At 35.5% G+C, this 9,653-nt stretch overlaps 2 protein-coding genes across 2 annotated transcripts; one reads left to right on the forward strand and one right to left on the reverse strand.

Moving 5' to 3' along the window:
* Positions 1–540: 540 nt before the first annotated feature.
* Positions 541–4,688, reverse strand: LOC122583781. Its single transcript, XM_043756156.1, has 6 exons — positions 4,539–4,688; positions 4,383–4,452; positions 4,186–4,302; positions 3,612–3,710; positions 3,403–3,528; positions 541–796 (listed from the first exon to the last, which is right to left on the reverse strand). The coding sequence occupies exons 1-6, from the start codon at positions 4,566–4,568 to the stop codon at positions 648–650; spliced, it is 591 nt and encodes a 196-aa protein (XP_043612091.1). The 5' UTR covers positions 4,569–4,688; the 3' UTR covers positions 541–647.
* A 1,031-nt stretch (positions 4,689–5,719) lies between these two features.
* On the forward strand, positions 5,720–9,653 carry LOC122585714. The gene is made up of 4 exons (XM_043757838.1): positions 5,720–6,040; positions 6,905–7,793; positions 8,240–8,309; positions 9,234–9,653. The coding sequence occupies exons 1-4, from the start codon at positions 5,791–5,793 to the stop codon at positions 9,345–9,347; spliced, it is 1,323 nt and encodes a 440-aa protein (XP_043613773.1). The 5' UTR covers positions 5,720–5,790; the 3' UTR covers positions 9,348–9,653.

The raw sequence follows: 9,653 nt of genomic DNA on the forward strand, positions 1-9,653 counted from the left end.
GATCAAAGAACAGAAAACAGTAATTAACAAGTATTTAAGGATTTATACTTGGTAGTTAAATTCATACTTGGAAGTTGGAACTTTGCTTTTGGCTATATGTCAAATGGCAGTTGCTAATCAAATTTTACACCTTATTGTCCAATCCACAAGTAATGATTAGCCCTGGTAAAATGGGCCTGTCAGATGGATTTGGGTAACTGGTCAAACCAGGTACGGGCCAAAACTGGTAAAACTGAGTAATGATTTTTGGTATATAATTAAGAGCTGGCCATGTAAAATTTTATAGGTCCAATTATGCCCAACAAATAAGATAAGTTATCCAATAAAACCCAGTTTAAGTGATTTGGGTATCAGGGTATGGATTGACAATTTGACATGCATAGTAATGAAGTACTTGAGCCCATCTTAAAAGGATGGTAATAACTAGCTATGTAATTCTTTCCTAATTATATACAACCATTTATCAATGCCATGCAAAAAAATGGTGAAATGAAAGTTGGATGGTCAAAGCATTTAGGACTTAAATCGCTACAAACAAGGTCACACAATAATACTAAAAATAAGCTTAAGGCAGAATAACAAATGAATCATTGGCAGGAAGCAATATCTTACATCTAAGTCAACTATTAAAAATAAGTACCTTAATTTCAAGATGAATTTTCATCATATTTCATATCTCGAAACCTTTTCAGCAATTTCACCTTATATTTCTCGATTTCAGCATCTTCGTTAGATTTTGGAGTAGCCATGATCGCTGATATTGCTCCAGCACTATGCAGAGCCTCAACAGCTTTGTCTAACAGTTAAGAAACCACAAGGAGTATGTTAGCCGAATTTCTAGTAACCGTAACCAATTTACCCACAATGTAATTGATTATGAATCTTATTAATCTTTTTTGCTCTATTTGCTTTGGTCATTTAAAATATTTATTGGCCTGGTCATACTATAATATGAACTCACAAAACAGAGAATGAAAAAGTATATAAATTAATAGCTTCTTATAAACTCGCAATAGCAACAATGGCATACAGTTATGCAGTTAAGCCTGAACTTACTATTTCCTTTTTTTTACACAATTGGAGAATACATTAACAGTTTCTACCCAGTTTTTAAGCTAATTAAAGACACTTTTACTCCTATTTAAGAAACGGCTGTCCTCTTTCCTAAAGTAATTTTATGAATTCCGTAAATCAGTCCTTAAAAAAAACAGATTTAACAATAACACAAACACCTGATAACTTCAAACCACACACACATGATGGTTTCAGCCCCCTTTACTTACTCGCACACATTGCACTCACGTATATGTATATATAGATATAACTTATAGAAAGAAAAAATGAGAGAACTTTCTGTTTTCTTTCAAAGGACACTATATTCACTAGTGAGGCTATATATATAGCCATTACTCGACTATGTGGGAACATGCAAAAGACCAATAAACTAACCCATGCATTATGCATATATAAAATACACAAACAAATCCTAGGATAAAACTTAAACTGCTCCACGTTCCACATGTTCACTCCTGATTACTCGGTCAAAACTATGGACTACATTCATCAACTAACAAACTTGTCTAAGACATTTCCTTTCAAACCAAGGCACTTTTTGACCCACGAAGCTCCATTTTCCATATCAGATAAACTGGTATTCATGACCTGTATTCTGTGATCTTGCTGACCCACTAACTCTTGACTTGAAACATCCAACCCCATCAAGATTAATTCCAACATTCACCCCTTTAATCTTGATGTCGTTTCTTACTTCTTTTGCCTTGCTTCGTGCTTTTTTTTGTGGCCTTCCGTTCGGTCTTGCTTCCACTTACCATTCCAATTACCATGCTTCTATCTTCAGATGTTACCTACTAATGTGAGAGATCACAAAAAAAATCCTATCTATATTAATGAGCTTTCATGTGAAAAGAAGAAAACATATCTTCATTTCTTGTTCTCCTTTGATCTCACCATCAATTAACTCATGTAACTGCTGGTTGTTTCATGCTTCCCATCACTAAACTTACTGCCATTTTTCTTTTTCTTTTCATTCTCGGCCTTCTTCTCTCTTTCTTTTACTGTAACATAGTGACGAACAACCTTGATTGTTACTTTCTAGTTACTTAATCTCTTCTTCGTTCTTCAATCAACAAACTGGGCTACTTAACAAGTCCACTGATTTGGGCGAGAATCATGACTCGTCTTCGAACCCATTTGATTACCCTAAAACTGAAGCCTTCAAAGCTGGTACCATGCGTTCATAAGAAACTTTGATCACTACAGCCCTCCTTGATACCTACTTTGCTCGTTTCTCATGCACCTTCGTTTAGTCTCTTTCCCACCCAAAAATGCTGTAAAAACAGGCACAGTCCAGAGACAACCACAAAACAGCACCAAAACAGCCTCCTTTGTTCATCACTCGACCTGAACAACCATACTTTCTTCACCCTCTCTTGCTTCTTGCTAAACTAGCTATTGATACCGCTATTTATCTGCTCTTGCTTCTTGCTCCTGCTATGACGTGTCTCTTGCTACTTGCTCTTGGTTCACTCGCTTCTTGCTTTTCTTTCTTGTGTGATCCCTTTCTTCTTGCTTTCTTTCTGCTTCCTTTCTTACGTGCAACACTGCTATTTATTCTTTCTTTTGTTACTGCTGATGACAAGGTGAACAGCCCTCTTGGTTTCTTTCAGTTTCACAGCCAAGGGGCTGCTGCTCCCCCATTCACCAGTCGACTGTCAGAACCGCAATACAAGCCCTAAGCTCTGATACCAAGTGATGGTTTCCGGCCCCTTCACTTACTCACAAACACCGCACTCATGTATATGTATGTATACAGCTTAGGGCACTATAGAAAGAAAAAATGACAGAACTGTCTATTTTCTTTCAAAGGACACTATTTTCATTAATTATTGAGGCTATATATATAGCCATTACTTGACAACGTGGGAACTTGCAAAAGACCAATAAACTAACACATGTATAAATAAAATACACAAACAAATCCTAGAATAAAACTTAAACTGCTCCACGTTCCACACGTTCACTTCTGAATACTCGGTCAAACTATGGACTACTTCATTCATCAACTAACAAACTTAGCTAACATATTTCCTTCAAACCGTGACAATACTTGACCCACAAAGCTCCATTTTCCATATCAGAAAAACCCACATTCATGACCTGTACGCAGTGATCTTGCTGACCCACTCACTCTTAACTCGAAACATCCAACCACATCAAGATAAATTCCAACGACCCAAACACTACTTTCAACAACCCATTCTATTAGCTCATTTTGACTACAAATATCATATAACCAAATTCTGAATCACACATTTAACATTGCATTTCCCAGGCAACTATGGAAATACACTAGTAGAGTCGATTCAACAAAAGATAATAAACCTGAATGAGCAATGGCAACGATAGCATTCAAAGCTTCTTTACGTGTCGAATCATCTTTAGCATCACCCAACATCTCCACAAGCTTTTGCGCCCCACCCATCTCCACGATCATCATTCTTCTTTCATCTAAAACACATATACATACCATCCTTATAAGCACACATCACATCAGCATTACCCAAAGTGTAACACATAAATCAAATACATACCGTCAGTTGCAAAACGAGCTAGTCTGGATGCTCCCATCCTTTTAAATAACGGATCCTTAACGTTTAACAGTGACACAGATTGATGCATCAGATTATCACCTACAAACATTCATAACCTTTAAAAAAGCAACCAACACCTACAAAGATATATATTATATATATATACGTTTACGGTAATGATCCACATAGCCTAAGCACTATGATTAATTTGTTTAGACATTCGATATTTACAACTAAGCAACACGGTTGGATCAGTGGTAAATACCCTGGCCTCTGGAGACAGAGGTCATGGGTTCGATCCTCATCCCATGCAAAGGTTGGAGGGCCTTTTCTACCATTTAGGTAGAAAATAGAAGCAGCCTCTATACTTAAGTAGAGGTAAGGTCTGCCTACATCTTAACCTCTCTAATACACCATCGAGATACCGGGGCTCAAAACCCGCGGAAAGCGGCACTGAGCAGTTTCATTAACTCTTCTATATATGTCCTAACAAGCTAAGCATATAATGGAGCTACATTTATCAATTTATTTATTTATCATAAAAAGTTACAAATTGAATAATATAAAGAAATACCTAAATAAGGAAAGATATTATAACCAACAATAGTAGCAGTTCCAGCAAAAATAAGTTTAAATAACCATCCAATTTTTCTTTCAGCATCTTCTTCCATTGCCTTTTCATCAGGAAATCCTATAATAAATAATAATACTAGTATAAATTATAAACAAATTGTTAAATTAAATAAACAATAAATGATAAAAGTAGTGGACCTGATTGGTTATGGGTTGAGGAATATTGGCGTGATTGTTGGATATTTGGAGGTTTTCTTTTGAATAAATACTGGAAATTATTGAGAGAAAGAAAAAAAATGAAAAATTAATACTAAAGAAATGTTGAAGTAATTTGGAGTAGAAAGAGCGACTTACGGAGGTGAGTTGAGCTGTTAAATTACGCATCACGATCGGGGATTTGTCAAACAGCCGGCTAAATGAGAAGACTGTCTTTTTACTGATTTAGGATTATCAAGGTACTAGCGTTCGGGTTAATATGTCTGGATCCGGATATCGGGTTTTGGGATATATCAAGCTTAGCTTATTTTTATGAGTTGGAAAAGCCAAAAAGTGCATGGTTGTTACTTACTTGTTAGCGTCTTATGAGTTACCACTTACCACACACGAGTCGACTCTTGCATAATTGTTAGACTCACATGAGACTCGAGTTGACTCTTACGAGTCGAATTGATAACATTAAAAACGAAACAATTTTTTAGGTAACTCTTAATCTCTTATTTTTCACCAATTGAGTTAGCACGTAAATGTGAATCTTTTTAGTGAGAAGTTGTAGATAAACTATAAGTTTATAACTCAAACCTATCGATTATATTATATTTCGGAGATGTATTACGATAATTAGCTTATAATTTGCTTTAAAAAACGTCACAAATATGTGATCATACTATGTTATAAAAAAAAAGGTATTGAGTCTTACACGTCGAGTCGTGTTTACAATTTAAAAAATGATTCAAACCATTATACCTTAAACTATGAAGACCAATGTTGGAGAACTCATAACTCGGAATCGGATCCGTGAGGAGGGAAGTCAAGAGATTTTGAAAACTCGGATCGCAATCGAGCAGAACCCGCATTGGATGTTTTATATAGAAAAATAATAAATTTTAAAAGTATATGTAATAAACTTCAAACTTGAATATACGAATAATTGTTTAAAATTATTAACCTAGTACTTTAAACTTCAAACTTAATTGGTTATTAAAAGTTTTTTCTAAGAGAAAAGTAGAATTGATCTAAGTTGAACTAAGTTATAACTTGAGTCAGTCGAGTTTGACCAAAATTGACCCAAGCCTTGGCCATTGATCGAATTTTGGTTGAGTTCATTCGAAGAGTCGACCGACTTTACAACACTAATCGATGGAAAACTGCCCAAATGGCCAAAATCCAATATCCAAATAAACATTAGGTTTTGAAATCACCCCCAATTTAAAATCCCGCCATTAATTAGAGTAGCGAAACTTCTCAAACAATCTCCTTTCTTCTTTTCTTATATATATATATCACATCAGCATCACAAATTCACAACTTTAGTAGTTTAGTATAAAAACACGCCCTCCCTTAATACATACATATATTTACAGAGTGCCAGTGAATATGTAAAAAAAAAATGCGAATGGAAGAAGCTACTGGATTACCACCACAACGACGTCGTATTGCAACGACACAACAACAACCATCATCGTTAATCAAAAGAAAACCCTTAGCCAACATCACTAACAATCACACCGTCATCCCCAATAATAGTAATAAGAAGAAGAAGAAGATTGTTACACCTTCCCCCACCACCGCCTCTGATTCTAGTATCGGATCCACTCCTAACCCCATCCGCCCCGTTTCCCAAAAATCTCGCAGAAGTGGTTAGCACTTATTGTTACTGTTTTAATCTAATTTAATCAATGTTTGATTTTGGGTTTTATTTTATTCATGAATTTTCTCATATTAATTAATACTGTTAAGCATATTTTTTTTTTTAGTTGTATATTGTTTATGCATTAATTAAATAATAGTTATTATTAAGTTTCGACTATCAGCTATTTATATTGTTACTAAGATAGATGTTAACTAGGAGTAGCGATTACCCTTTATCAATTGAGTGGAAAAACTAGACGGAAACGTTGGCAGAGTGATCGATTTCTATGGAATGCTGGTGGGGTTCTTATATGTTTTTAAGCTAGCTTAATTATAACGCATACATATATGCTTGGCAAGTACTACTTTAGGCTTTTTAGCGTGTAATCCAAACCTCGAAGCGTACTTAGAATCACATTGATTACATGTTTTGTCAAAGCAATACCATCGTGTTAGTTAAGTTCCCGTCGCTTATGTACTCTCTTTATAGTCGGGTCTCATTAATCTGCTATGTCATTTTACGAAATTTTGAATCAACCTCTTATAGTCGTTTTAGTTCTTCAATGCATACTTTGAATTCCGGGTGTTATGATACCGATAATTTTATAATCCGTTTACTTGTAGTTTCAATATAGATGTTGGTTTGGTTCATAATAGCTCAATATCTGAAATGATGAAGTGTATGATTCATTATACGACTAGTTTGTTTTTGTTTTATTTGACTGCAGTTTTTCCTGTTTGCGTTTTATGGATGATTAAATTTTCTGTTCACGGTAGTTTGGTGTATATAGTGACCCAGTTATTGTTTTCATGGGCAGTTTTGGTTAGTCTTGACATGAAAACATTGACTAACTCTGTTTTTTGTTGCTTAGATCATGCAGTTGGTAATGAGAATTCAATTGTGTATGCTCAAAGAAACAGCAAACGGAATACCAGGAGCAAAACGAAGGCTGATGTCTCCTCGTATCAGACATCCAGCCCGGAAACAAGGAACAGTTTGAAGGAACGATCTGCCCCTGTTTGTTCCTCTAATTTGAACAAAGTCAAGGATCAGGGGAAAGTCAATCAGTCTGATATGGTTAAAACGATTAACGATGGGAATAAGTTATCTGTGACCCCTCGTCATTCTTCGGTGGAGAACCTCAAGGACAAAAGGAACACAATTGATGTGCCTTCTGGTGCCCATCATATGCTGAATGTCAAGAATAGCAAGGAAACTCCTATTCGTCATTCTACTATGAAAAGAAAGGATAATACAAATACTGACACAAGTGCTACAATGCATGATTCGTTAATGAAGGGAAGTGATAAGGGAAAGGAGACTGCTGCTGATTATTCTTCTATCAAGAATGTAAAGAGTAACAGGGTGGATGATCGTGTTCCCCTTAAAGGAGTGATTATTAAAGATAGTGGGGAAATGGATACGGGTTCTAATCGTGCTGATCTTGATCAAAGAAATGAAGGGAGGGCTGTTGTTACACCTAATTCCTTAACGAAGACAAAAGATAAAGGAAAGGCAATTGATGTGTCACTTGATTTTCCTTCTTTGAAGAGTGTGAAGCGTTATATAATGGAAGATCATGTTCCCCTTAAAGGAGTAATAATTAAAGATACAGGGGAGAATGCTACTGGCTCTAGTTGTGTTGATCTTGCTAAAAAAGATGAAAGGAAGATGGTTAATACACCTACCAATCACCACAATCTGGAGAAGAAAGATAAACGAAATAGCTGTCCACCTCTTTTGAGGGCCACGAGCAACAGGTACCTATCTCTCTTTGCGAGCTATATCTCTGTGTATGCAGAAGCGCACACTTGCACACGTACATGTATGGACGTACGTTTATCGGGGTGCTTGGGGTAGCTTATTAGCATTTGCAAACAGCTATCTTCAGGGTGCTTTTGCAAAAAGCTAATCTTGACCTTTTAAAAAGCTATATGCAGTTTTTGTAAAAGTGTTTGTTTGGGCTTATTGTGTTTTGATGATGAGATGAGCTAATGAGCTCCTTAATAAGCTATCCCAAAGGCAAACAGCCCTTATATGCATGTATCTGTATCACACACGTAGAATCAGGCATGTGCATACATAAGTTGAGCTTAGCCTCTATAACAAATTGGAAAGAAACACCCTGCTAAATTATTATTCAAATATTGCATTACTAATTATACTACTGACACAGTGATACTATCCCCGGCTCTTGTTTTGGCAGAAATGTAGCTGAAGGAGCACAAGATAAATTTAGGTCTAAGCCACAAACTGAACCTCCACCCAAGAAAAAGGTACTTTTAACATTTATCTATAGAAGTACTACTCTATCACCTCCAAATAATGCAACACTTGGCACTTCATGCGCACAGTTTATACTTGCACAAAATTGAAATGCTTGTGAATCAACCTAAATGCTACCAACATTTAGTGAATGCCGCTGTTGGATTAATATATGAATTAGGATTGAAGATCTTAATAAACAAGGAAACACCTTATTTTTCAGGATTGTTTGCATCTGTTTTTTTTCTTTCATGACAGAGGCGTATATCGTTTTGGGTTTATTGATTTATCTTTCAGTCGCCATATTCTATATTATAGTGTTGCATTCTGTGTGACACTGTGACAAAAACAAATATTTCCCAGACATTCATCGCATTAGGTTCACATGCAACTTTTCTATAGATTGAAAGTGTCACCTTAACATACTCGTTGGTGGCTATTTTCTTAGATATGGTTGTTTAGGTTATATGTTATATAACGGGTAAACTATAAAAACTTAGGTACCAATGAAATGAGTAAATGGCTCCTTGGGGTCTGCAGTGAACCAAAGTTTATGCAAGTGCTTACAACCTGTTTAATATCTTTATCAAAAAAATGAAATAAAAAAGAAGATAAATATTGTAATATTCTTAGAATACTTGATACATGATTGTCTAAATTTCAAGCTAAAGGAACAAATGGTGATGATAGGTCAATCCAACCCAATCTGACCAACCCCGCATCCACTCCCTGTGTGTGAGCGAGTATTGTATGTATATGTCGCTAAAAAATGATTTGACTATTGAATTTTGATGTCTATAAATGTTGATCCTTGACGGGTATAAGTTACATGAATACATGATATACAACACTCATTTAAAAGTCGATACTTGGTATACCTTTTTCAATAATATAGTATTAACTAAAAGTTTCTACTACGGGCAATTGTTGTGCAGATGAGGAGATGCTCATCGAAGGAAGAATATGCATTACCCCAAGACTATTTGGAGCAGCAGAGAGCTTATTTTAAAGAAATAGATGACTTTGAGTTAGAAGTGGAGGAAGTTTGAGTTTAAAGAAGATGCATAACTTCATTACCTAAGTAGGATAACCTCTCTTTGCTTCTTGTATAGTCACACTTTTAAATGTCAATCTTATGAAACAAAAATCAAATACATGACACCTACTTTGACCAAAAGATCTGTGTATTGGCACCTTAACACGCTGGTAGTTTAGAAGTAAAAAAAGAAAACCTTGTGTAAATCTGATGGCTGAGATGAATAAATTTATCTTAATCAAGTTTCTTGTTGGTGTAGAGATGAACTGGTGATTATAAGCATGTTTTCCTTTTTACAGTATGGTGGTGATTTGTTTCT

Source organism: Erigeron canadensis, chromosome 1, assembly GCF_010389155.1.
Source record: "Erigeron canadensis isolate Cc75 chromosome 1, C_canadensis_v1, whole genome shotgun sequence".
NCBI classification, from domain to species: Eukaryota; Viridiplantae; Streptophyta; class Magnoliopsida; order Asterales; family Asteraceae; genus Erigeron; species Erigeron canadensis.

What these genes read in the sequence shown, in the direction of transcription:
- LOC122583781 (XM_043756156.1), bottom strand. Translation starts at nt 4,568, where the DNA reads ATGCGTAATTTAACAGCTCAACTCACCTCC. An exon ending in CTCAACCCATAACCAATCAG is followed by an intron (nt 4,303 to 4,382) that starts GTCCACTACTTT and finishes TATTTATTATAG; the next exon opens with GATTTCCTGATGAAAAGGCA. An exon ending in TAATATCTTTCCTTATTTAG is followed by an intron (nt 3,711 to 4,185) that starts GTATTTCTTTAT and finishes GAATGTTTGTAG; the next exon opens with GTGATAATCTGATGCATCAA.
- LOC122585714 (XM_043757838.1), top strand. Translation starts at nt 5,791, where the DNA reads ATGCGAATGGAAGAAGCTACTGGATTACCACCACAACGACGTCGTATT. An exon ending in TTGAGGGCCACGAGCAACAG is followed by an intron (nt 7,794 to 8,239) that starts GTACCTATCTCT and finishes TTGTTTTGGCAG; the next exon opens with AAATGTAGCTGAAGGAGCAC. An exon ending in AACCTCCACCCAAGAAAAAG is followed by an intron (nt 8,310 to 9,233) that starts GTACTTTTAACA and finishes ATTGTTGTGCAG; the next exon opens with ATGAGGAGATGCTCATCGAA.